The sequence below is a fragment of the Callorhinchus milii genome, unplaced genomic scaffold (assembly GCF_018977255.1).
Source record: "Callorhinchus milii isolate IMCB2004 unplaced genomic scaffold, IMCB_Cmil_1.0 Scaffold2, whole genome shotgun sequence".
Lineage (NCBI taxonomy): Eukaryota > Metazoa > Chordata > Chondrichthyes > Chimaeriformes > Callorhinchidae > Callorhinchus > Callorhinchus milii.
In genome coordinates, this window is record NW_024704743.1 from 14,127,587 (window position 1) to 14,155,368 (window position 27,782).

The 27,782-nt window shown below is 46.8% G+C and overlaps 2 protein-coding genes across 5 annotated transcripts in view; one reads left to right on the top strand and one right to left on the bottom strand.

The window, feature by feature from the left end:
* The window catches only part of mlh1 (mutL homolog 1, colon cancer, nonpolyposis type 2 (E. coli)), a 31,490-nt gene extending 17,162 nt beyond the window's left edge, over positions 1-14,328 (bottom strand). Inside the window, exons 1-6 of the mRNA XM_007904047.2 lie at positions 14,148-14,328; positions 9,135-9,225; positions 7,703-7,801; positions 4,377-4,450; positions 3,471-3,543; positions 1,371-1,462 (exon numbers count right to left, since the gene is read on the bottom strand). Of these exons, the coding sequence (XP_007902238.1) occupies positions 1,371-1,462; positions 3,471-3,543; positions 4,377-4,450; positions 7,703-7,801; positions 9,135-9,225; positions 14,148-14,263 (545 nt within the window). The 5' untranslated portion in view covers positions 14,264-14,328. The remainder of the gene's footprint in view (positions 1-1,370; positions 1,463-3,470; positions 3,544-4,376; positions 4,451-7,702; positions 7,802-9,134; positions 9,226-14,147) is intronic.
* Positions 14,329-15,614: 1,286 nt separating this feature from the next.
* Positions 15,615-27,782, top strand: part of LOC103185509 (TPR and ankyrin repeat-containing protein 1) — a 58,039-nt gene continuing 45,871 nt past the window's right edge. For 3 of the 4 annotated variants that reach the window (XM_007904049.2, XM_042332591.1, XM_042332592.1), the window contains exons 1-2: positions 15,615-16,543; positions 27,238-27,380. In XM_007904049.2, the coding sequence (XP_007902240.1) occupies positions 27,247-27,380 (134 nt within the window). In that variant the 5' untranslated portion in view covers positions 15,615-16,543; positions 27,238-27,246. Of the gene's footprint in view, positions 16,544-22,977; positions 23,011-27,237; positions 27,381-27,782 lie in introns of those variants that run through there. The other variant, XM_007904048.2, reaches the window with a different exon arrangement.

The following is a 27,782-nucleotide window of genomic DNA, read 5'->3' on the forward strand; positions in this document are numbered from 1 at the left end:
AATGATCCCACACTACAAAATAATGAGCACCAGATACAGCTCTAAACTGATCAATCCTCTATCTTAGACAATTAGATCAGATAACAGGGGTCTTAAGGACAATGTGTATGTGCGCTGAGGCACGTACACCCCATGAGGTGCTCACGTGAACCCAGCATGATTTTGACAGGTGATCTAAGGTCCGCACCATGATTGGACGAACATCGGTATAAGAGTTCCCATAACTTTGTGTACGGGGCCGTCCCGGGTCGCGGAGACAAGGGTACGGGAGATGGGGCCATCCCGGGTCGCGGAGACAAGGGTACGGGAGATGGAAGACTGAGAGCTAGAAACACTAAGACTGAGGATATCAGATGGAAGATTGAAAGCTGTAAGCAAGAAGACTGAAAGCATGAAGAATCAAACTTGTGTGTTGTAAAGACACAGTGTTGCACTCGAGATATCTACTGTGGTATTATTCTGTTATAAGATCTGTTGATTGTACCGGCCTTTGGTCTGACCCATCGGGATATTGGGGAATAACGAACGAATAATAATTAAACAGTCAGATATCTGGTTGCAAACGGATTATGGCTGATTTTATTTTCCAACAACATCCCCAGACATGAAAGTCCCTATACCAAATGTATGGATTATTGTAAATCTCAAAACTCTCAACAAAAAAAGTGAGGTTTGCAAGGATATTGATGGGGGAGGGAGGGAGGCATATTACACCAACTCTAAATCTGTCTTTAGCTGCTATCCATCCACATGTATCTTCCAGCAGGATCACTGCATAGCTTCACAACCCCCACCTCCCCAGCCCAGGTCACTGGGCTATTTGTAATACTTCAAGCTACTGACCTGGCTGAGATCAAGTAAAGGACCAAGCTGGTTATAATTTGAGGCTGTATGATTTAGTTTTACATTAAAGATGCGTTTTAAAAAATACAGCACAGGATGTATTAATGTGGAATTTTCACGTCTACCTATCTCGCCGCATAATGGTCCGTCCGGTAACAACAACTTGTATTTACTGTATATAGCTCAGTTCACCTGGGGTAGCATCTTGGAGCTTAGTGCAAGCACTACTTGCTAAATACAAACTCCCAGGTTGAAGTTCTTTGTCCTGCAAAAATGTACAGGGCATTTAACATTAAATTCGGATCTGATCTGGACGTGTAGATCAAGTTATAAATAAACACTTGAACTCTTGAATTAGCCGTCTTGAAAAATAACGGGTTCCCCTCAATTTCCTCTTTCGGAAAGATATCAAAAGATATAAGAAAGATATAGATAAACAAATAAAGAGCAGGAGACAAATTATAATAACAATCCTTGCAAGTTATATAGTGCCTGTTTACTTGGGACATTCCTGTTATCCTACCTACCTGCTCATAACCTCTACAATTTTAGCATATTCCTCACTGGGATTCTTCAGAGCTTTCCTTCGTGTGTTAATGTTGTAGAAGAGATCCTCCACCTGCAAACACAAAGCAGCATTTTGTGCCTCTGAGCGTTGTGAAGATGAGGAACTTTCTACCCCGGAAAGAACAGACACGGAATCAATAGGGATGTTTAAAAGATAATTAAACAAGTTGAGCGGTAGAACTATTAAGGGGTAGAGTGAGATGGTGGGGCACTAGGATTAAAAGATCTGCCAAGATCTAATAGAACAGTAGAAAAGGCTCGATATGCAGGATGGGCTAAAGATCCCATGTCACTATTCTAAAAGAGAAGGGAGTTTCTCTCTCCCAGTTCCTGGCCAACAAGCCCCAAAATAAAATTAGGCACTCACTCCATGGCTATTTTTGGGACACCATTGTGTGCAATTGGCTGCCGTGTTTCGCCTACAAAATACAGTCAATCCACTTTACAATATATCCTATGAAACGCTTTGAGACGACTCAATTACGTGACAAGGAACTATATCAACTGCAAGGATTATTATTATTAAGGATCTGTTATTTCAGGCTGTGACACCACAGTCTGCTGTGTTTTTTGAAACGCATCTTTAATGTAAAACTAGATCATTCAGCCTCAAATTATAACCAGGTTGGTCCTTTACTTGATCTCAGCCAGGTCAGTAGTTTGAAGTATTACAAATAGCCCAGTGACCTAGGCTGGGGAGGCAGGGGTTGTGAAGCTATTAGCTATGCGCTATTCTTGGGCATCTCAGAAACCGAATCTGGCTCTCCACCAACAGGCCACAATGACATTTATTTTTTTGTTTACTGACCAGACCCTAGGCCATGGGCCAAATTCGACACACAGCGTTTGGTGGTCATCTCTGGAAATGATTAAAAACAAAGGAAAAATAACTTAAATTTTGATGTGAATTCCTTGGTTTAAAACAGGGGATTTGTGTGTGAGTTGGGAACAATAATACATAAAAGTTTCACTCCATTTTTAGTGGTATTTCTTAAGTGACTGGAAGCACCCACATCACCCCGACTCATGAAAACTCTGCTCTGAAAATGGATTGAACTAAAGCTGTTTGAAAATAGATTGAGCTGGAGTCTGTAATTTATACAGTGGAACCCATAATCATCATTATCTTTTCATTGGTATAGTGCCTTTCACGTTGCGAGGATGTCTCAAAGCTCTTCACAGGATTTACTGTGAAGTGACTGTATATTTGTGGGCAAACGCAGCAGCTACTTTGTGGACAGTAATGTTCCAGCTATGAAGTGAATGCCCAATTTTATTTGGGAGACTGCTGGCCGGGACACTGGGAGAAACTTCTTTTTTTTGTACAGTGCTGTGGGATCTTTAACAACCACCTGAACCTGAGCCTCAGGTTAACGTCTCATTTTAAGAACAGCATCTCCAACAATGCAACATATTCTAGCACTGCACTGGAGTGTCAGATTAAACTATGTGAGTTCAAGTCCTGACGTGGGCTTAAACCCACAAACTTTTGACTCAGAGGTGAGCGCCAGGCTGACAGAAGCTAAAAAAGCATCTCTATGAGGTTAGCTTATTGTGTAGCCTTGGGACTGGACGCTCATATAAAATTATCCCAAATATTCATCGTTACTTCCTTGTACACTTGCAAAATGACAAAATATCTCCCTTGCATCTCGAGCTCTTGCTCAATCTTTGTAATGAGCTTTGAGACATTCTCTCTATGTGAAAGGCACTCCAATTATTGTTATTTCTGGAATGCAAATAAAATAATAGTCCTGACATTTGAGATAGTGCCTTATCTCATTGTTGAGATGTCTCAAAGCCTTTCAAAGAATTTACTATACAGTGTGTGATTGGTAGATGAACACGCTTTGTCTTTGAACTGGTCTTTAGGTGTTACTGAAATCATTTCCTATACATTGTTTTTGCACAGCAGAGCTGATGACTGGGAAGGGCACATTTCTTTAGACTTTGTATATAACACGGTTGAATGCTTTGGATCCCATCCAAAGTGGATAGTTTCCCAAAGACTGCGCATCCTTTACAGTAAAGATATAACTGGGAAGATAAAGTTTCCTTACTGCGATCTGTGTGCCTTGGTTTCCAGCACATGGTTTTGGAGGAGCCTTTAATTGTCCATCACAGTAACTAGCCCTGAGCAACAAAGAAAAAAATATATTAACACAAAATTTGGCTTGGCAAGCGAGCAAACTGGTATCCGAGTCCCTCTTCACTCCCCAAGAATGCAGTCTCTATACTGTCCAATGCGGAGGACTGAAACATAAATTTTAACAGAAACTGCAGGTGCCATTTCCGACAATGAAAAGCTATGAAATAAAAGAATGCTAAATTTTGATAATTTGACAGAGAAACTTTAGCAGTGAGTAGGAAAAATGATAAGTATGGTGTGCCAACATATATAAAAATAAATAATCAGCCTGATTATAAAGCTGTTGGTGGGTCCAATATTCCCATGGCCACGTAACAAACAAAGTGGGGAAAAAGTGGTTTCCTTCGAGCCATCAGATATGAGCTGACGTCACTTCCTGTGTATATACAGCCATCAGCAGTGACCCGAAGACCCAGAAGTCAGCCACATTTTGGAGTGGGAAGCGGGTTAATCTGTGTCAGATAGCAGGTGTACCTCACTTCTGGTTAGGACGAGTTCCCAGGCCACTATGCTAGAAACAAACCCACGCTATAATAGGGGGTGCGGAGGGGAGAAAAGGGGGTTATAATGGATTTGCCCTACATTCTTATTTGCAGTGCTCTGCATGATGTTCTGTCAATGTTACAGGTGAAAAGTATATTGAGAGGGCCTTAGCAGGTTCTTAGCAACTCGTTTCAACTTTGAAACCCGCTATCTTCTTGTACAGGGAGCACAAAGGAATTTTATACCCTTACCACCAAAAACAAAAGGCAGAAATGAGAGGTAAACAGATGAAATTGAAAGAAATTGTGTGCATGTCATTCATAAAGCCTCTTACCTGTATGCACATTTTCCATCAGCAGTTTTGGTTGTTAAGGTTAAGTGTGCCACGTGGCTTATGCTTGCAAGAGCCTGTGAATAAGGAAGTAGAGTACATTAATAAAGCCGCTCAGGATTTCACTACACCCCTGAGCCAACCAGTTAATGTCACATTATTATCACAGCTCAAAGGAAATTTTCAGAAAAATCAACAACATAAATTATTAAGTCATTAACAGTGGTAGTCTGCATCAGTTCAAGAATTTCTGTCTGTCAGAATAATCTACAACTGTTCCGAGGCAGAGGAATGTGACCATAAGAATGGTCGAAGAAGAAGGTCTTTAGACGCGACCTGAAGATGGGGAGGTAGGGGGTAAGGCGGAGGGATTGAGGGAGTGTTCCAGAGTTTCGGGGCGTAGTGGCTGAAAGCATGAACTCCGATGGTGGAATGGAGGGCACGAGGGACAAACAGGAGGCCAGAGCCAGTCGAGGGGAGGCAACAGGTATTGATACATTCCTTGGTTCCATTATTGCACCAGCCCTGCTGTTTGAAATTTGCCTTTAGATTTGAGTTCAGCCAAGAGCAAAGCAGAGCAATGTCAAGTCTAACAGTAGGAGAGGAACAAAACCTGTTGCCTCCAGCCTAAAGTTGGAATGGACCCAGAAAGAAAAGAAGAAAACTCCTGCAACTGAAAATTCTGTTCTCCGGATTGGTAATTATAAATTCAGCCTCTCTGCCCCCACCATTTGAAACTCCATCCCAGGTCCTTCGCCTCGCTCACTCCCTTGCCTCCTTCAAGGACCGTCTTAAGACCCTCCTCTTCGACCTTCGGTCAACCTCTTACCCTTACCCTCCCCGGCCTCCACCGTTCTGATCCCAACCACCAGCTCAGGTCCAAATCTCTGACTGTCCAGCGCCTTGAGACTTCCTCCCGACGTGAAATGCGCTATACAAATGTAATTTGTTGTTCTATACCTTTCTGTATCGTGCAAACTGCCATATAAAAGTTTTGAAAGTTAATTTTAACTGTCTCGATGTGAGCTCGATTTTCTTGGGAGACCTGAACCACACAAAGGCTCAAAAATTTCCGAGTCAACGATTCGATTTAAATTAAATACACAATTGTCCTATTGCAGTCAGCACCGCCAAGCCTGACAAATAACATGATTCAGCGATGGCCTTCAATGGCTATGTCTGTTTTGTAAGCATTACCTCAGTGATACATTCAAAAAACATCGAACCAGAAAAAGATTTGTTTAACAAAACAAAGTTAAATAATGTAGCTAAAAACATACAACACAGGAACAATAGCAAAAAGCATTGAAATACCCTTAGGAGAGAAAGTCCCATTTTAGAAGAATTCACAGGTTTTGAAGTTCTTGCTGGGGTTTGCAAACCCAAAGTGATTCTCTTTTGACACATCAACCCCACCTTCGGCAGGCTCCACTGCTTCTCTATATCCCAGTGCACTGACTTACAGATCCTCATTCCGACTTTGAAATGCCTTTACCCCCTGTGCCTAACCCTACTTCTGCGATCTCCGGTGGTTTTACTCCTCTGCCCAACCTCTCCGCTAAATCTGCTACGTGTCCCCCGTTCCCCCCTCCACCCTGCCATTGGTGGGCAGCTCTCAGCCTCCTTCCTCCTGTTTTCTGGAACTCTCTTTCTCTTTCAATATCCTTTGAAAATCCTACTTTAACTGGCCCTTTGGTCGTCTGCCTCCTACTCCCACTATCTCCAACCTGCTTGGGCTCAAACACCATTCCTATAAAGCGCTTTATAGAGGCATTACCTATATATAAGGTCCTACGTATGTGCAAATACAGTGGAACCCAGTCACAATATAATACAAAATTACATTTGTATAGCACCTTTCCCATCGAGAGGACATCCCGAGGCACTGGACAATCAGGGATTTGGACCTGAGCTGGGGGTCGGGAAGAGTAGACGGCAGGAGGGTAGGAGGGTGGCCAAAGGCTCAGTCGAAAAGGAGGGATTTGCGACGCGTCTTGAAGGAAGCATGGGAGGGAGTGGGGCAAAGGGAATGTGGGATGGAGATCTAGAGGGCAGGGGCAGAGAGGCTGAAGGCCCAACCGCCAATGGTGGTTGGACCTGATTGGTCCCAAGGCGCCAATCAGCGCCTTGGCACGTCCTCCCGATGTGAAAGGCGCTATACAAATGTAATCTTATTGTTGTTGTTGGTGGTGGTGTTGGGGCAGGCTGGGTGGGGGACGTGGAGGAGCCCAGAGCCTGCTGAACGGAGAGAGTGGACAGATTGATATGGAGTCAGCAGGTCGCAGAGGTAGGGAGGGGGCAAGGCCGTGGAGGGCCTTGAAGGTGAGGACAAGGATTCTGAACTCTATCCTCTGGGGGACAGGGAGCCAGTGGATTCGGGCGAGGATGATGGGGTCACTGGGCCTGGTGCAGGAGAGGACACCAGCTGCAGAGTTTTGGATGATCTTCAGCTTGTGGAGGGAAGAGTTAGGAAGGCCAACAAGCAAGGAATTGGCGTAGTTGAGCCTAAATGTGATGAATGTATGAATGAGGGTTTTGGCGGCCTGAGGGGTGAAGCAGTGGTGGAGTCGGGCAATGTTGTGGAGGTGGGGGAAGGTAGAGTGGGTCATGGCATGGATGTGGGGTAGAAAGGGTAGTTGAGGGTCAAAGAAGACACCAAGGTTCCGGACCGGCTCAGTGAGGTGGAGTGTACAACTATGGATGGTGATACTGTCAGTGCCTGAGGTGTGGAGGTGCTGACCGGAGCCAATCAGGAGAGCCTCGGTCTTGTTGATGTTCAACTGTAGAAAGTTAGCTCTCATCAAGTGAGACAATGGATCTCTATAACACACTGTTGTCTACAGCCTACAGATAGTGGTGGAGGACAAGAGCTATGCCGGTCTATCATGCAACTTCACTGTCAACCCTTTCAATTTTATTTCTGTGAGACCCAGTCAGGTTAAGGCTGCTCCGGGTTTCTATGTATTTGCTGTATTCCAGGTGTCATTGCAATGGATATGAGACGATGTCTATATAGACTGGAATGGAGTTAAAACATTAGAACCCATTAGAACATTTTTAAATAATAAACTCTTTCCACATACTTAAGCTCCTGCCTGCCTCATCTCTACATTTCAGTTCACACCCCCAGCTCGGTTGCCATCCCAATGCGCTGTTAAGTGCATTGGGGTGTCCTCCTGACATGAAAGGTGCTATATAAATGTAACTTTGCATTGTATTGTATTTCTGAAGGTGCTGGACATTTTGAATTTCTTATTCTGCTACATTCATTCAGTAATACGATCACAAGAATGTACGTATATGTATAGGTAGCTGACGTCCACACATACCTCTCCTCTAAATCCATAAGTCGCAATTGTAGTAAGATCTTCAAACTTCTGTAGCTTGCTGGTGGTAAACCTCTCACAAACTATTTCCAAATCTTCCTTCTGTTTGTTAATAACAAGATAAGTTAACAGAATTAATAGAGAATTTGATGTTTGAAAAATTATTCAATAACTTCTAATTTCAAACAATTATAGATGGGTTAGTGAGAAGCTCTCCTGTGAATTTAGTAAAAACTCAAGCTTCCTAATCACCTCAGAAGGAACCTGATAGAAGTATGTAAGGATTAAATGGGATAGAGGCAGAAAGCCCAGAACAGGACTTTCAAATAGAACAACGCAGGATAAGAGGTTCATTGGTTGTGAAGGGAAATTGTAACACAGACATCAGGGAGTATTTTCATACTTGGCTGACTGATATTGCATATAAAGTGAAAACAATTATACGAAACACTGCTGTGGAATGAAATGTAGCACAGAAAACAGGAAAAGTAAAGCTGGAGGGTGAGGGAAGAAGGTACAGAAGATGATAATCGTACAAAATTACATAGAATAGCAAGGCTAGATTATTAGTATCTTCTCTTTTGGTGATTTTTTTCCTTCTCATTAGGATGAGGGATCTTAGCAATTCAAAATGCCATTTCAGACACCCATGTAAACATCAGACACTCCCAGGTCAGGTACAATACAGTAGAGTACAGAGCCAAGCTTCCTTTGTTTTGTTACCTCAACGTGCCTGAACCCTTAATGTCCTTGAACTTTGATTTCATAAAAGCACTCCCCAATGTCTTCCATTTTGCACACCAGCCATCCTGTGACCTTTCAATGAGGTGGACAGTTGCTGCTGAATTGGAGACAATGTTCTACTGTGAGCCTATGCTCATCAGGAGTTGGAGTGAGAGTTTACAAATTTATTTCACAAAGGACCTTACTGACATTCATCCCTTCACTCCTGACTGGATTCAATCTCCAGTCCTGGAGATGGAAGGCTTGTCTGGTAATCCAGTACTGTATAGTACCCAGCAACCCAATAATTCCTTTAAAAAATTGGTCACTCAATCCAAGTCTGTTTGTTGGACACTGCTATGCTCAATTGGCTGCTGTGGTTCACCCACAAAATACACAGTCAATTCACTTTACAGTATATTCTGTGAATATGGGATGTCTCGAAGACGTGATAAGGAACTATATCAAATGCAAAGATTATTATTATTACGATAACATTTACAAATATTTAAGGGAATGAAAGCACTTGAGAAAATAAATTGTGAAAAAACTCCTTCCGTTGGTAGGAAATTGAAGAACAATGGTGAATGAATTCACGATTATGACTGTAATAATATGGGTCTTCAATGTGTGCATTCTCATCAGTGTACAGTCATGACATGTGAGCTTTCACAACAAGAGTTGTAAAAATTATTTTGAGAAACAATCTTACCCTGACCCCAGTGCCATTATCCTGGATCTGAATCAGCTTTAGTCCACCTTCCTTTACGGTGACCTGAATACTCGTAGCTTTAGCATCCAGACTGTCAACAAAGAACAACATTAAAAGTCAGCATTTCAAGGTAATTATACAGTAAAAACAAGATGAAATTAATTTCACAGAACTGGATTGAGTTATATCAAATATATAGTATAGTGGAAGATATAGGGTACAACCCTAGCTTTGCTTCAATCCATGAAACACTCATCTTCTGGTTGAAGTTGAAGATACAATGGTGATCTTGGCTTCTTGAAAAGGGAGTTTCCTGGCCAACGATCCTCCAGATAAAACTGGTCATTCATTTCATGATTGTTTGTGGGACATTGCTGTGCGCAACTGGGCTTCTATGTTTGCTTACAAATATGCAGTTACTTCACTTTACAGTAAATCATGTGAAGCTCTTTGGGACATTTTCCTAACTTGAAAAGGCTCAACATCAAATGCAAGGATTATGATTATTCAAGCTCTATTCTCCCATCCTTGCCTCTAACTATTGCTGCCAAATAAAAGTTAATTGTATTGTAATGATCCTTATTTGCCTTCCTCGCTACAGCTTATCACCTCTGTGAAGTGCTTCAAGACATTCATCCTACCTGTTAGCCTGTTAGCTGCTCTATAAGTGCAAAGTTATTAGAGAACTCAATATCAGTGAGTTACTGATATTGTTTCACCACTTCTAAAATAACAGGCACAAGACACAAGTAAGGTACCAGAAGCTCTATTCCTCAGTCAATAATGAGCTTTTTTATGCACATAAGAAGCTTTACACGCCTTATCACGTCATTGAAACATCTCAAAGCACTTCATGCGATTTTACTGTAAAGCGCAGGATGAACTCTAAGGGATTGTTGGCCCGGTCACCATGAGAAGCTTCCCCCTCTTTCCGTGGTATCATTAATACCCACATAAACAGGCAGATGGGACCTTGAAGGCTGGCACCTCCAGCAATGTGACGCTTCCTCAGCACCACACGAGTGTCAGTCTAGGTGGTGAGTTCAAAGTTGACATATGGTGCTTGGAAGTCATTATCTTCTGACTCTGGGTTGCTACCTTGTGTGAGGGGCACTATATAAAGACAAGTTGTTGTTGTTGTTGTTGACTCAGAGGCCAGAGTGCTTCCAACTGAGCAAAGCTGACACCTAAACATGCATTTGTGAGATTAAACAGTAATTTAAACATGCAGCCACTCAAAATGAAATGACTTTTAAGACAGAATTAGCTATGCACAATAAGTCTAATTCAGTAAACACTGTTTCACTGCCACAGACTATGAAAGACAAGGACAAGAAGAAAATGCAGAATACAGAAAAAGTCACACGTTAGTCCCACCTGTGTGCTGTCAAGGACTTTCTCATAATTTGAGCAAATTCTACATTTTACATTTTCCTTACTGGGTATTCCATCATTATAAATACATTGTATAAACAAAATAAAATGAGCAATAATCTATCTATAAAGATTATACACACAGAGACCATTTAAATATAATCAGGATATGTTCACCTGCTTCCTGGCTTTCTAGAAAAGTAGCCATTACCTTCACAATCCCCTTAATGAGGATGAAGATTTAAAGTCACAGTTTGCTCCAGTGCAGCATGGAACACAGTATAGGATGAAGCACTTTGGGATCGCTGGGTTCTCAAACAAATATGAGACTGAACCAGTCCAATTTATTTAGACCTGATAAGACTTCATACAGGAGAAACTTAATACAATCATTTAAACTGCATTAGCTAATAGTACAGAACAAAAAGACAAATAACACATGCATGTTCTGGTGGCTGCCGGAGATTGGTCTGTCAATTCTGGTTTTCAGCTCAAGTGCAGACTCTTTAGCCCTTTTATACGTGACTTATTTATCATAGTGTGGATGGCTCTTATGTATGTACTATTCATACATTAGAATATACAGCACAGAAACAGGCCATTCGGCCCAACTGGTCTATACCGGTGTTTATGCTCGCCTTGCCTCCTCCCTTTCCTCCTTCAAGGCCGGTCTCAAGGCCTTTCTCTTTGACCGAGCCTTCAGCTCCCTCTCGACTCTCTACCCCCTCCTCGCTCCCTCCCTTCCCTCCCTCACCCTGACCATTTCCCCCCTCCTCGCTCCCTCCCTTCCCTCCCCTCACCCTGACCATTTCCCCCCTCCTCGCTCCCTCCTTTCCCTCCCCTCACCCTGACCATTTCCCCCTTGCTCGGGTCCTGACCCAACTGTGCAGCGCCTTGGGACGTCCTCCCGACGTGAAAGGCGCTCAATAAAAGGAATCTTGTTGTTGTTGTTGTATGCTCCACATGAGCTCCTTCTGCTCTTCCTCAACTAAGCCTTCAAGCATAACCTTCTCTTCCTTTCTCCCTCATGTACTCTAGCTCCAGCTTTCCCTTAAATACATCCATACTATTTGCCTCAACAACTCCTTGTGGTACCACATTCCAGGATTATTATTACTCTCTGTGTAAAGAAATTTCTTCTAACTTCCCTATTCGATCTATTTGTGTCTGTTTTATATTGATGGCCCCTGGTTTTGGTCTCCCCACAAGTGGAAACATCTTCCCTATGTCTACCCTATCAAAACCTTTCATCATTTTAAAGACCTCTATCAGGTCACCCCTTAACCTCCTCTTTTCAAGAAGAGTCCAAGTATGTTCAGCCTTTCCTGATAGGTATAACCTCTCAGTTCTGGGATCGTCCTTGTGAATCTCCTTTGCACCCTCTCCAGTGCCTCTATATCCCTTCTATAATGTGGGGACCAGAACTGCACTCAGTGTTCTAAGTGCGGTCTAACCAATGTCACGTACTCATTGACCTTCTCCTGAGATGTCTGTGTCCGTCTTCTGTTTTTCCCAAATCTTAAACATTTAGGCATCCATAACTTCATTATAATAATAATAATAATAATCCTTGCATTTGATATAGCGCTTTTCACGTCGGGAGGAGGTCCCAAAGCGCTTCACAGAACACACTGTAAAGTGAATTGACTGTATATTTGTGGGCGAACGCGGCAGCCAATTGCGCACAGCAATGTCCCACAAACAGTCGTAGAATGAAAATGACCAATCTATTATTGTTTTTTGTTTTTGAAGGGATTATTATTAGGCGTGTGGAGTAAGGAAACTTGCCCAAGGTTTCGCCCTGTGCTTGGAATTGAACTCAGGTCTCTCGCTTGCAAAGCGAGTGCACTAACCACTGAGCTTATTCCTTAAATCTAAATCTAGTCCAGTGATTAGTTCTGCAAATCAGCGTCTGGTATCAGATAAACAATCCCATCATGTACTAGAATGGTCAATGGCCACAGTGTGAAGGATTCTGGACATTATGAACCAGGGAATTATTAGTATTCTGAAACTGAGCATATTAATCCTTTTCATTCCTTCTCAACTTACATTCCCACAAGGTATCAACAACAACAAATTACATTTGTATACACCTTTCACGTCAGGAGGCCATTCTTTCATATCCTCCCAATGTGAAAGGCGCGACAGGAAGTGTGAGGAATATTATTATTATTATTAAGAAATGGAACTTTGAAGAGGCTTTTACTGTGTGTCAATATATAGAAAATAACTTTTAATTTTCAATCTGGGTAACGATGAGGGATGAAGTGGTATCCCTAAATTTTTATTTCACACAGGGATCAGTGTTGCCACCTCAGTTTTGAAAGAGACTGTTGAGCAGTCTGTTTTGAGGCTTTTTAAAATTAAACCCAATTGGAAACTTTTTTTAAAAAACTCCTGCTGCGTACAGCGCTGTGTACAGTGCAGGAGGCTGTGTCAGCGCTGTGTACAGTGCAGGAGGCTGTGTACAGCGCTGTGTACAGTGCAGGAGGCTGTGTCAGCGCTGTGTACAGTGCAGGAGGCTGTGTACAGCGCTGTGTACAGTGCAGGAGGCTGTGTACAGTGCTGTGTATAGTGCAGGAGGCTGTGTACAGTGCTGTGTACAGTGCAGGAGGCTGTGTTGGCGCTGTGTACAGTGCAGGAGGCTGCGTACAGTGCTGTGTAGAGTGCAGGAGGCTGTGTACAGCGCTGTGTACAGTGTAGGAGGCTGTGTCAGCGCTGTGTACAGTGCAGGAGGCTGCGTACAGTGCTGTGTACAGTGCAGGAGGCTGTGTCAGCGCTGTGTACAGTGCAGGAGGCTGTGTCAGCGCTGTGTACAGTGCAGGAGGCTGTGTCAACGCTGTGTACAGTGCAGGAAGCTGTGCCAGCGCTGTGTACAGTGCAAGAGGCTGTGTAGAGTGCAAGAGGCTGTGTACAGTGCTGTGTATAGTGCAGGAGGCTGTATACAGCGCTGTGTACAGTGGAGGAGGCTGTGTCAGCGCTGTGTACAGTGCAGGAGGCTGTGTACAGTGCTGTGTACAGTGCAGGAGGCTGTGTGAGTGCTGTGTACAGTGCAGGAGGCTGTGTGAGCGCTGTGTACAGTGCAGGAGGCTGTGTGCAGCGCTGTGTACAGTGCAGGAGGCTGTGTCAGCGCTGTGTACAGTGCAGGAGGCTGTGTCAGCGCTGTGTACAGTGCAGGAGGCTGTGTGAGTGCTGTGTACAGTGCAGGAGGCTGTGTGAGCGCTGTGTACAGTGCAGGAGGCTGTGTACAGTGCTGTGTACAGTGCAGGAGGCTGTGTGAGCGCTGTGTACAGTGCAGGAGGCTGTGTACAGTGCTGTGTACAGTGCAGGAAGCTATGTACAGTGCTGTGTACAGTGCAGTGCTGTGTACAGTGCAGGAGGCTGTGTGCAGTGCTGTGTACAGTGCAGGAGGCTGTGTGAGCGCTGTGTACAGTGCAGGAGGCTGTGTACAGTGCTGTGTACAGTGCAGGAAGCTATGTACAGTGCTGTGTACAGTGCAGGAGGCTGTGTACAGTGCTGTGTACAGTGCAGTGCTGTGTACAGTGCAGGAGGCTGTGTGCAGTGCTGTGTACAGTGCAGGAGGCTGTGTGCAGTGTTGTGTACAGTGCAGGGGGCTGTGTGCAGTGTGGGCCCCACCTGTTCTCCACCATCTCTTTGATGGCATTAGCGGGCCGCTGGATCACCTCACCCGCCGCGATCCTGTTCACCACCGCCTCCTCTAACCTGCGGATCACCGCGGGAGCCGCCGCCATCCGCAGCGCTGCACTGCACAGCGTCACCGCGCACAGCGTCACCGCGCGCTGGAGCCGCGCGATGTAACCACGTCACAGTCACTGGGCGGGGCTGAGAGTGAGTGTCACAGTCACTGGGCGGGGCTGAGAGTGAGTGTCACAGTCACTGGGCGGGGCTGAGAGTGAGTGTCACTGTCACTGGGCGGGGCTGAGAGTGAGTGTCACAGTCACTGGGCGGGGCTGAGAGTGAGTGTCACAGTCACTGGCGGGCTGAGAGTGAGTGTGTTACTGTCACTGGGCGGGGCTGAGAGTGAGTGTGTTACAGTCACTGGGCGGGGCTGAGAGTGAGTGTCACAGTCACTGGGCGGGGCTGAGAGTGAGTGTCACAGTCACTGGCGGGGCTGAGAGTGAGTGTCACTGTCACTGGGCGGGGCTGAGAGTGAGTGTCACAGTCACTGGGCGGGGCTGAGAGTGAGTGTGTCACAGTCACTGGGCGGGGCTGAGAGTGAGTGTGTTACAGTCACTGGGCGGGGCTGAGAGTGAGTGTGTTACAGTCACTGGGCGGGGCTGAGAGTGAGTGTCACAGTCACTGGGCGGGGCTGAGAGTGTGTGTCACAGTCACTGGGCGGGGCTGAGAGTGAGTGTGTGTGCGTGACGGGGGCGGGGCCTCCTGAGTGTTGTCGGAGCGGGAGCCCCGCCCCCACCGGCCCGCTCACTGGAACGCGAGGCTGTCAATCACGGGAGCCCGGGCTCAACAACAACAACAACCACCACCACCAGCGGAGGCTGGAGGCGCGCGCAGCCTCCAGTCACAAGACAAACAGACACCACCACCACAACAACAACAACAGCAGCAGTGACGGGGCGGCTCCGGCCTCCGGCCTCCAGCCACACCGACAGGGACACAGAGCCCGGGCTGGAGCTGCTGCGGGAGGAGTCACAGCCACCAACCACCTGCTCTGCTCTGCTCCCGCTTTGGTCCGTTAGATGCACGTCCCGCGCTCTGCGGCTGCGAGGCTCGCGTAGGCCAACCCAGACCTGGGGAAACGCTCCCCCTCTCTCTCCCTCTCTCCTCCCTCCCCCCCCTCTCTGCTCCCTCCCTCCTCTCTCCCTCTCACCCCTCTCTGCTCCCTCCCTCCTCCTCCCTCCCTCCTCTCTCCTCCCTCTCACCCCTCTCTCCTCCCTCCCTCCCCCCTCTCTGCTCCCTCCCTCCTCCTCCCTCCCTCCTCTCTCCTCCCTCTCACCCCTCTCTCCTCTCTCCCTCCCCCCTCTCTGCTCCCTCCCTCCCTCCCCCTCTCCCCCCCTCCCTCCTCCCTCCCCCCTCTCTCCTCCCTCCCCCTCTCTCCCTCCCCCCCTCTCTCCTCCTCCCCCCTCTCTCCTCCCTCCCCCGTTACTCTCTGCCTCGAGAGCTGCTTTTTGAACACAGCTTTTTTTTCCACCTCCTTTCCCCGAATCCACCTCCTTATTTGCAGACGTTTAAGTCAAATGCGACTTTTTTTTTCCACCCCCAGTTGAGCCTGTACCAGGGTTTACATTGCATTTGGTTGGGTGGTGAAGTAGGTCTTTCCCAGTTCAGTGCATTCGCAGGTCATTCCAGGACATTTGGGTTAAGACTGCAAGGAGCGTGTCCAAGGGTTCAGTGCTTTCCTGGGGCTGTGGTCCTTGTGGCTGCTCTGTAGGACAGTACATGTTCTATTGCTCATTTGGTCTCAGATCTTCTTGTGCAAATATTCCGATTCAGGAACCTGATGCTGCTGGACAGGTGTAACTATTTTGTTGCATTGTTGTAAATTGCCTTTGCATAAGCATTGGAGGTGGCAAAAAGTGCCTTGTTTGGAGTCCATGTTCCAGTTGGTGGTTGGACTGAGAATCGGGGATTATTTGCAGCGTCCAGGATCAAGATCTGTGGCAAACGCTGGTGGTGGCCGCAGGGAGGTTGGGAGGGTTCTGTCTACACTAACCTGTTGCTAAGCACACTGGAGGCGGAGATGGCTTCACAGCGGCACGTCTGTTAGCCAAGGTCCCTTGCACGAGGACCTGGATTAAGCAGCTGGTACTGAGTTAGCCTGGTACGAGGCATTGGATTTGGAGCTCAAAAACATCAAGGTGGCTGGCACGTCACAAGCTGTAGTGCAAAGATCCTTCCACCACGCTGAAGGCAGATGCCCGCCAGATAGCTGATGAGGAAACTCTGAGGCTTGGGGGCAACAGCTGCTGGAAGGTGTTACTTGGAGTTCGAGTTTGTGAACACGCATTCGTACATCCAGTGCCTGGAATCCACCTTGATCGGCTTGCAGAGAGGTAAGCAGATGCTGCTTAAACTGGTGGAGCCATAGCTGATTGTGAAGGGATGTGTGCCCGACCTGCGGACAGCAAAATGGTGGCAATGCTCTTACGCACGCATTTTCCTGCTGAGCTTTTTTGCCCACCGGGAAGCTGCTGTGTGCTATTAGCTGCCGTGTTTAGCCCACAAAATACACAGTCAATCCACTTTATGATATATTCTGTGAAGCGCTTTGAGATGTCTCAACGACATGATAAGGCACTATACCAATTGCAAGTATTATTACTACCATCCACCTAGTGAGAGCTCAAACCCATGTTTGTTGGATGTCGAATGACCAACTAGTGACTATCCTCTGGAAAGGGGGAGGGAAGTAAGTGGGGTCTCCTTGGAGCTGAAATGGCTCCGAGATGACATGTTTGGCAACAGAATGTTGGAATCAAGCCAACCATCTGTGGCGGTCTCGGTTCCTGAGCCAGGTGGGTCCACGGTATTCCAGGGCACTGCTGATGACAGTGCAGCCAGCCTGCCTCATCTGCAGGACGTGGAAGGACAGACCAGTTACTGGTGGCAGAGAGTCACCCCCCTCAGCACCTGTTGACCCAGCAAGCCAAAGCCTTAACGGGGCACACGCTGAGGACCCCATACCTTGGAATGAGGTAAGCGGGATGTGTCCCTCCAGGAAGAGAGTGCGCGTTCCATTCCAACAATCTATCTCTGGGATTTCCATGTGTATGTGGGTTACATGGAATTCTCAGCTTGGTTTGGATACTCTTAATAATAATAATAATAATCCTTGCATTTGATATAGCGCTTTTCACGTCGGGAGGATGTCCCAAAGCGCTTCACAGAACACACTGTAAAGTGAATTGACTGTATATTTGTGGGCGAACGCAGCAGCCAATTGCGCACAGCAATGTCCCACAAACAGTGGATTGAAAATGACCAATTTATTATTATTGTTTTTGGTTTTTGGAGGGATTATTATTAGGCGTGTGGAGTAAGGAAACTTGCCCAAGGTTTCGCCCTGACCTGCCTGGAATTGAACTCAGGTCTCTCACTTGCAAAGCGAGTGCCCTAACCACTGAGCTACAGGACTCCACATGGACTCTTAAGCATGGAGATGGGTTTCTGCATGTGTCGGACACACGGCTGACCAAAAACAAGCAGTTAATACTCGTCAAGCAGTGACAATTACCTTACCTGCAAGCAAAATAAGAAGATCTTAGGAGGGTCGTGTTAAAATATCTTTCTCCACAGTGACTTTAGATTGTTGGTGTTTGAGATCATTCTCTCCTCTGGATCAGTCCCTGCTCCCCTCAAAACTGCTGTCAACATCCCCCTCCTCAAAAAACCTTCCCTAGATCCCTCAGACCCCAGTCACTACTGCCCTATTTCAAACTTACCCTTCCTCGCCAAAGTCCTAGAACGAGTTGTTGCCAATCAACTCCGCGCACACCTCTCCTCCCACTCCCTCTTCGAACCCCTCCAGTCCAGCTTCCGCCCTACCCACAGTACAGAGACTGCGCTTGTGAAAGTCTCAAGCGACATCATATATCTGTGACCAGCGCTCCCTCTGCCTCCTTGTCCTCCTGGACCTCTCCGACACTTTCGACACAGTCGATCACGCCATCCTCCTCTACTGCCTTTCCTCCGTCATAATAATAATAATAATCCTTGCATTTGATATAGCGCTTTTCACGTCGGGAGGACGTCCCAAAGCGCTTCACAGAACACACTAAAGTGAATTGACTGTATATTTGTGTGCAAACGCGGCAGCCAATTGCGCACAGCACTTCATCCACCTCAGTGGGACCGCACTCACCTGGTTCAAGTCCTACTTCACAAACCGCCAGCAGTACATCTCCACAAACGGCTTTTTCCTCCGCTCTCACCCGGTTACCTGCGGGTACCCCAAGAATCCATCCTTGGCCCCCTCCTCTTCCTAATTTATATGCTCCCTCTCGAGGATGTCATCCTCAGACATGAGGTACACTTCCACATGTATGCGGGCGACACCCAACTCTATTTTTCCACCTCACTTTGTGTTCCCCAGTCCCCTGATGTTGTGTCAGCCTGCCTGTCAGACATCAGGAGCTGGATGAGCGCAAATTTCCTTCAGCTGAATGTTGACAAGACGGAAGCTATACTCTTTGGCTCTCGTCAACATCTTAAATCGCATGGTTCTCACCTCCTCCACCTACCCGACCTGTCCCTAAAACACTCCGAACCAGTACGCAGCCTAGGCATCAGGTTCGACCCCCAATTATCCTTCCTCCCCGACATCTGGTCTCTCACCAGCACCACTTCTTCCACCTCCGACGCATCGCCCGTCTCCACCAGTATCTCACCCCAAAAGCAGCCGAAACCCCAGTCTATGCCTTTGTCACCTCTCGGCTGGACTATTCAAATGCCCTCCTCGCCGGTCTCTCATCCACTACCAATCATGTCATCCAGAACTCTGCCGCCCGCATTCGCACCAAACTCCGCTCCCTGATTACCCCAGTCCTTGCCAGACTGCACTGGCTGCCTGTCCCTGAGAGGATCGACTTCAAGATCCTCACTCTTGTCTTCAAATCCCTCCACTCCTCTGCACCCCCCTACCTCTCTGACCTCCTCTCTCCTCAAAACAGTGTCCGTTGCCTTTGTTTCTCCGGGTCTGGCCTCTTCTTTGTTCCCCGAATCCTCCGCTCCACCATCCGCGGCCGTGCCTTCAGCCACTATGCCCCGAGGCTCTGGAACTCTCTTCCTCACTCCTTTCTCCTCGCGCCCTCTCTTCCTATTTTCAGATCTCGGCTAAAGACCTTTGTTTTCGACCGCTCCTTTGGTCACCTTCCTCCCCCTCTCCCTGCCTCGGCCCCGGGATCCGTTATTGTGAAGCGCTCTAAGACGTCATCCGGCGTGAAGGGCGCTGTATAAATCCAAGTTGTTCTTGTTATTCACTGCCAACCTGATATCACTGAGTATAAGAAATGGAGAACAGGAGGGGAAATCGGATTGAAAGATCTGTGATCTAATGAACTAAATGGGATTATACGATTTATACGATTTAGAAAGATAAGACTTATACGAGACAACCTCTGGAGGAAACACCACCACTGTTTTCTTTACGTAGCAGAGTTAGTGCCAAAGACAAAGCTATTGTCGACAGCATTGCCGAAGACAAAATCCAGCCTAAGAATAAAACTGAAGTAAATGATTATATAAATTTTATATTTGAAAATATGGATACAAATACAAGCTCATATAAAACAAATTATAGTTGCGGTTGCCTGGCCATAATGCCTGCTTTAAACTGAAAGTGATGAGAAAGGAGCTGTGCAAATGTAATATTGTGTTGTTGGGTGCAACAATACGAAGTATTGCCGAAATGGGTCCCTCTTTCCTTATGGAATGGAACTAGCAAATCACAAAGTAATGGGGGGGAAGGGAATGTGAGGAGAAACTTGTTGACCATAGATTGGAGGAGGGGAATGTAAGAAGGCTCTGTATAGTTGAGGGTTTGCACATAATAAATAATAATAAAATAATAAAATAAAATAATCCTTGCATTTGATATAGCGCTTTTCACGTCGGGAGGACGTCCCAAAGCGCTTCACAGAACACACTGTAAAGTGAATTGACTGTATATTTGTGGGCGAACGCGGCAGCCAATTGCGCACAGCAATGTCCCACAAACAGTCTTAGATTGAAAATGACCAATTTATTATTGTTTTTTGTTTTGGAGGGATTATTATTAGGCTCTGTGTGGAGTAAGGAAACTTGCCCAAGGTTTCGCCCTCTGCCTGGAATTGAACTCGGGTCTCTCGCTGAGCTGGGAATTGGATTCGAGAGGGGTGGGGGCCCGAAGGGGCCTGATTGAGATTTTTAAAATAATAAAGGGATTTGATAGGGGATATACAACAAAACTATTTCCTTTGGTAGGGGAATCCAGAACAAGGAGGCATAATCTTAAAATTAAAGCTAGGCCATTTAGCAGTAAAATTAGGAAGCATTTTTTTTCAGCCAAAGGGTAGTGGAAATCTGGAACTCTTTCTCCGAAAAGGCTGGTCCTGTAGCTCAGTGGTTAGAGCACTCGCTTTGCAAGTGAGAGACCTGAGTTCAATTCCAGGCAGGGGGCGAAACCTTGGGCAAGTTTCTTTACTCCACACGCCTAATAATAATCCACGCGCCTAATAATAATCCCTCCAAAAACAATAATAAATTGGTCACTTTCAATCTACGACTGTTGTGGGACATTACTGTGCGCAATTGGCTGCCGCGTTCGCCCACAAATATACAGTCAATTCACTTTACAGTGTGTTCTGTGAAGCGCTTTGGGACGTCCTCCCGACATGACAAGCGCTATATCAAATGCAAGGATTATTATTAGTATTATCTTCAAGACTGAGGTGGATAAATATTTGTTAGGTCAAGGAAGATCCAGCTCATTCAAAACTCTGCTGCCCGCATACTGACTCGGACCAAACTTTGTGCCCACATCTCACCAGTTCTGGCCAGATTCCACTGGCTCCCCATCACCAAACAGATCGACTTCAAGATCCTCACACTCGTGTTCGAATCCATTCACTCCATTCACTACCTGGCCCCTCCCTACCTCTCCGACCTCCTCACTTCCCAATAATTGAGGGTGTGTTTTTTTTTAGATCTAATACGTGGCAGTGATGCTGTTTGACGTAACTCACATCAACTTGTCATAGTGTTATCCCAGCCAACAGTTCTTGATCAATTTGTCCGGCGTGCTGATGCAAATTGGTTGTCATGTTTCCTTATAGATATAGTCACTGCTCTTCAATTTCATGTGAAGCACTTTAAGACTGTTTGTTGTTATAGGTGCTTTATCAGATAATAATAATAATCCTTGCATTTGATATAGTGCTTTTCACGTCTTCTAGACATCTCAAAGCGCTTTACAAAATATGCTGTAAAGTGAATTGACTGTATATTTGTGGGCGAAAGATGGAAGCAATTCTGTTATATAACCATTTTATACAAACACTTGTGAAGGGAGGGTCATTTAATGACTCATTAATGTTTTTTAAAAAATCTTGGTTTCAAAATAGAACTAGGAAGTGAAACTTGGCACAGTATCAGAGTTTGATAGACCATTAACTGTTAGAGCACTATGGACTTGAGTGCATGTTTATGCACAGGATCTGGGGGGTCGGGGCAGTGTTCACACATTCACAGCCTTAATCTACGATTCTGGAGTAAAATACTTTGGCTGGTACATCTATCTACACTTGGCTGTCGATTATTTTCTCTTTCCATTGGCTGCTATATCTGGGTTGGATTTGAATCAAACAAAAACACTTCGAGTTCCCTCTACTTTCCAAAATACAGTGTGAACTGGAGAAAAGTGTGTATGTGGGGGGTGGGGTGGGGGGGGGGAGAGGAGGAGGTTACAAGAATTAGGAAAACGTGAAATTTTAAATCTAAAGTAAAGTTGATTTATAATCAAAGTAAACGTTTAACTTTTTTTGTGAAAAAAAACAGCAATTGCTGTGTGAGCTGAAAATGGTGAGAGCCAGAGGAACCACAAACTGGAAACTCCATGGACCGGCTAAAGGGTTAAATAGTACAACAACAACATTAACAATCACTGATGGGTTTCAATGCAGTGGTGAATTTTTAGAATAGTTTGTGCAATGATAAGGTTTTACCCACTCAAGTTATGAAACGTCACCTGACTTTCGTTTTCCTGGGGATGACGAGTGTAGGGTTATTGGCATCAGAGGAGAGATAAAGAGACACCCACACACATTCTCACTGAGAAACGGAGAGAGAGACACACGTATACACTTTCTCCCTGAGAGAGTTAGAGAAACAAACACACACACACATTCTCACTGAGAAACATTCATTCTCACTGAGAAACGGAGAGAGACACACACGTATACACTTTCTCACTGAGAGAGGCAGAGAAACAAACACACACACACATTCTCACTGAGAAACATTCATTCTCACTGAGAAACGGAGAGAGAGACACACGTATACACTTTCTCACTGAGAGAGGCAGAGAAACAAACACACACACACACATTCTCACTGAGAAACATTCATTCTCACTGAGAAACGGAGAGAGACACACACGTATACACTTTCTCACTGAGAGAGGCAGAGAAACAAACACACACACACATTCTCACTGAGAAACAGAGGCACACACTTTCTCACTGAGAAACAGACACACACACACACATTCTCACTGAGAGAGGCAGAGAAACAAGTACAGGTACATTCCCACAGAGAAACAAACAGAGGGAGAGAGAGAGACACACTCGTTTCACGAGGGAGAGGGACACAAGCACTCTCACAGGCAGAGGGAACCTCATTCACACAGAGAAAGATACACACACAGTCACAGAGATAGATACCCATTTTTCACAGACACACAAAACACATTAAGAGAGAAACACACACACAGGTTCAGAGAGAGACGCAGACGCAGGAGGGGGAGATGAAGGAGGAGCAGCAGTAGGTAAGACACAGCTCAGCCTCAGTGAGTTTGACTCCCAGTCCCTTCTCCCCAACTCCCCCACATCAGCTTCGCAAACAGCTGTGGGCGACACCAACAATGTTATGTTGAATTTGTGACTCTCCCATTTCTTGCTGCTGTTTGCTGTAGCGCTGAGCTTTTTGCCTATGGTGGTGTGTCTGTGTGTGTGTGGGGGGGAGAGGGGCAGTGTGTGGGGTGGGGGGGGGAGAGGGGCAGTGTGTGTGTGGGGGGGGAGAGGGGCAGTGGGGGTGGGGGGGGGGGCAGTGTGTGGGGTGGGGGGGGGGGAGAGGGGCAGTGTGTGTGTGTGGGGGGGAGAGGGGCAGTGGGGGTGGGGGTGGGGGGCAGTGTGTGGGGTGGGGGGGGGAGAGGGGCAGTGTGTGTGTGGGGGGGGGGGGAGAGGGGCAGTGTGTGTGGGGGGAGAGGGGCAGTGTGTGTGGGGTGGGGGGGAGAGGGGCAGTGTGTGTGTGAGGGGGGAGAGGGGCAGTGTGTGGGGGGGGAGAGGGGCAGTGTGTGTGTGGGGGGGAGAGAGGGGCAGTGTGTGTGGGGGAGAGGGGCAGTGTGTGTGTGGGGGGAGAGGGGCAGTGTGTGTGGGGGGAGAGGGGGCAGGGGTGTGTGGGGGGGGAGAGGGGCAGTGTGTGGGGGGGGGGCAGTGTGTGTGTGGGGGGCAGTGTGTGTGTGGGGGGGAGAGGGGCAGTGTGTGTGTGGGGGGAGAGGGGCAGTGTGTGGGGTGGGGGGGAGAGGGGCAGTGTGTGTGTGTGTGGGGGGAGAGGGGCAGTGGGTGTGGGGGGATCAGTAGGTGGGGGAGTGGGGCAGTGTGTGTGGGGGGAGAGGGGCAGTGTGTGTGTGGGGGGGAGAGGGGCAGTGTGTGTGGGGGGGGGGAGAGGGGCAGTGTGTGGGGGGGAGAGGGGCAGTGTGTGGGGGGGGGGGCAGTGTGTGTGTGGGGGGGAGACAGTGTGTGTGTGGGGGGGAGAGGGGCAGTGTGTGGGGTGGAGGGGGAGGGCAGTGTGTGTGTGTGGGGGAGAGGGGCAGTGGGTGTGGGGGGATCAGTAGGTGGGGGAGTGGGGCAGTGTGTGTGGGGGGATCAGTGGGTGGGGGAGTGGGGCAGTGTGTGTGGGGGGGATCAGTAGGTGGGGGAGTGGGGTAGTGTGTGTGGGGGGATCAGTAGGTGGGGGAGTGGGGCAGTGGGTGTGGGGGGATCAGTGAGTGGGGGAGTGGGGCAGTGGGTGTGGGGGGGATCAGTGGGTGGGGGAGTGGGGCAGTGTGTGTGGGGGGGATCAGTAGGTGGGGGAGTGGGGCAGTGGGTGTGGGGGGGATCAGTGGGTGGGGGAGTGGGGCAGTGGGTGTGGGGGGATCAGTGGGTGGGGGAGTGGGGCAGTGGGTGTGTGTGGGGGGGATCAGTAGGTGGGGGAGTGAGGCAGTGGGTGTGTTTCCTGCAAAGGTTGTTGGATTTGTGATCATTTTGGAAACCTTGTGGCAAAACCTTTTAGATGTCGGTACCTTGTAACTTTGTCATAGTGGCCCGAGACATTGTTATTTTTAGATTTTGTGTTATCGTTACTGACCAGTGATAGAAAATGTTGGCTCTTTTGACTCAGTGTGAAATACTTCGCGAGAGGCCAAACAGATGATGTAAAAGAGCCGTGAAGAGGGAAGAGCCTTCTCCGCATTTTATATATTCTTCCGTGAAAAGTGGAAACTAAGAAGTGATGGATGCAGAGTGAGAGTTGGTTGGGATAGAGATGGAAGGCCCAAAATGAATTGGTGCGTGGTTTTCAGATAGAGGAGCCCGAGGAACAAATCTGGGATAGAGGGAAGAAAACATGGTGAAGGGAGTAAAAGAGAAAGCTGTCAGGGTTAGGTGATGGACTGAGACTGGCAGAGAGGAGGGCAAAGTGACCACAGGAATCTACCAAGCGAGGGGGAAAGGTATTAAAGGAGAAATTGTTTGGAGGAGCTGGAAGATGGAGGAAGTGGAAAAGAGAGTGGACGAAGAGTGAGGAAAGGACCTCGAGAAGGCGAGAGAGATGGGATAATAACTATGGGGTAGGCTGAGTGTGAGTGTGTGTGTGTACGTGTGCATAGGAGGGGGGGATCAACAAATGCATCCATTAATGTGCGACGTTCACACTCCAGGAAGATCAAAGGTCAGAGAGCAAAAGGTTTACATGACTGTGATACAGATACCGACATTAGGCAATCTCTAGATAATAGTTTGTTCTCAGAGTGTACCAAATTCAGCCACTCCTGAAGAATGACTTACAGTGTTGGTGTTTTATAAGCGTCTGATATGTAATCCAACCCCTTTTCCTTCCCCTGGTGTGATCTTTTCCTGTTGGCGGATTTATCTGGGGATCTCGTGTGCTGCATTGTTCATTTTGAACATTGGACCACTCAATAGGATACGATAGAGGGTATTCCCAATTATCTGGACAGCTTAAGAGGAGATCGTGAAGATATTCATTGGAAGATACAAGGAGTATCCTCCCAATTGTTGATTCTTATTGGTGTCTGGGGGTTGTAGTGATACCAACTTTTACTTGGGCATTGTCTGAGGGACAAATGGGGCTCTGAGAAGGGGCGTTCTTGTGTCCCTTCAAAATCAGCAATGTCCTAATGCACATTAAAGTTGTGCCATACAACACATATCCAAGCAGTTCTCCTCATAGTTCCCAGCTCCTTGGCATGCAGCAGAGAGAAGGGTTTCCTCCGGTCCATTTGTGAAGTCCGGGATAAAGCAGTAAGATAGATTTATACTAAAAAGGGAAGCGGCTGCAGAAAGGGAGGGCTCTGACCTACTTTGACCTGTTGCTGAGCACCCTGAAGAAAGAATTAGCTTTACAGTGGGTGCGTCTATTTGCCAAAGCCCCTCATGTGAGGCACATTACACGCTGTTCTGTTAAGGTCTTCCCACCAAGCTAAAGCAGATGACCATCAAATTGCTGATGAGGAAATTCTGAGGCTTGGGATGACAACTGCTGGGAGGTTGTACACTTGGGGATGACCACTGCTGGGAGGCATTACTTGGAGTCCAGGTTCATGAGCTAGGTAGGTACACAGCACTCCAGGGGACTGTTGATATCCGATCAGCCAGCCTGGCTGACTAGCAGACCTAGGAGGTGGCAGATTAGTCACTGGGGACAGGGATTCTTCTAACTTGGTTCTTGTTAACTCTGCAAGCCGAAGCCCTAACAGTTGAGGCTGATCCTAGCTGGACAAGCAGTGGGAAAGCTTGCCAGACAGTGATATCGATGACAAGCCATGCGGCGTCAGCTGGGTAAGCACCAGCAATTTCCCAGTGCACACTCTGGGATACCTTTTGCCAATCTCTGCCTTATACTCTCTGGAATTAGATAAACAGAGCATATCCCTCTGGGAGCGAGAGTGTATTCCATTCCAGAAATTTCCATGCATAGGTAGCATACATATGTGGAACTCTGTCTGGTCTGGATGCTCTTAAGCGTGGTGATGAGTTTCTGCATGTGTCGGATAGACGGTTACCCCCCAAAAAATCTTTTCCCCACCCCCATAGCCTGATTTGAAGCTTCAGCTGCCTTCCTGCCCATTTGTTAAATGTTCCTCTGCTCTGTAATGCTGTCATTCCCTGTGACAGGATACTTGGAAATTTCCAGGGTGGCTCTTGGAAATAAAGGAGATATCTGGAATGTAGCAATGAACAGAGGGAAAGTTTGGAAATGTGGGAGTGGGTGGAGGAGGGAAATTATTAACTGGTCCAACAATCAGTGCCTTGGATTTACTGTGTACCTGTGTGGCTTCGCTAGGTGAGCCTCTCCAGAATCGGTTCAGCCCCACGAAGATCCTACTTACCTCCCATCTCCAAGGAGAATATTCTTAGCTTTGATTTATTCATTTTATTAAACTCAAAAATGTGAATGGCTTCAACTCTGAATCATTCTGGTCCCAAGTCAAGTGCTCAATCGATTGAGCTACCTCAGATGGTTCCTGTATTCTTAACTGCCTGGCACCTTAGGACATCCTCCCGACGTGAAAGGTGCTATATAAATATTATTTTGTTGTTTATTGTTGTTGGAGAAACCACCTCCCTAAAAAGAGAAGTGGGCTGAGATGAATCCAGATTTGCCTCTCAGCATCTGTTCGAGATTTTTATAANTTTTGTGTGTGTTCATTTTGAATAGGGACAAATATGGCATGGGCACATCAATGCAATTTAAATTGTTCTGATTTTTCTAGATTTGAGGAATGGATCCGCTGCAATTTGCGGATCATTTAAAAGAAGAAGGAAACGAAGCATTTAAGCAACATCACTACACAGTTGCCATCCAGAAGTATGACCAGGCAATAAAGATCCTGCACCATTTTTTCAATCATGGAAGGTAAAAAAAAATCTGGATTTCAGTGCTTTGTTTTTCCTTTCAGAGTCCTTTGTACAATTGTCAATTAATAAAGAATACATTATCTGCTTTTACCTCCATTTACAGTTCTGTCTTTAATGTAATTTGTGCATATTCTGTGCCCCAGTCGAAGGCTTTTTAAAAGATTTTATATATACATATGTATACACAGTTTAATGAGTTTAATTATTTTCTAATTTTTCCTCCCTGTTGGCATGTGCCTCTCTGTTCTTGATCCTGGCCTCCATTTGCTTTGGTGCAGTTCCACAGGCTCTGGTTGCCCTCTGATATCTCGCCCAAATGGCTATTGTTCATGTGTAAAGCACTTTATGTGTGTGTGTGTGTGTGTTGTGGGGGGGCACTCAACTGAAGAGGGCTTCACAA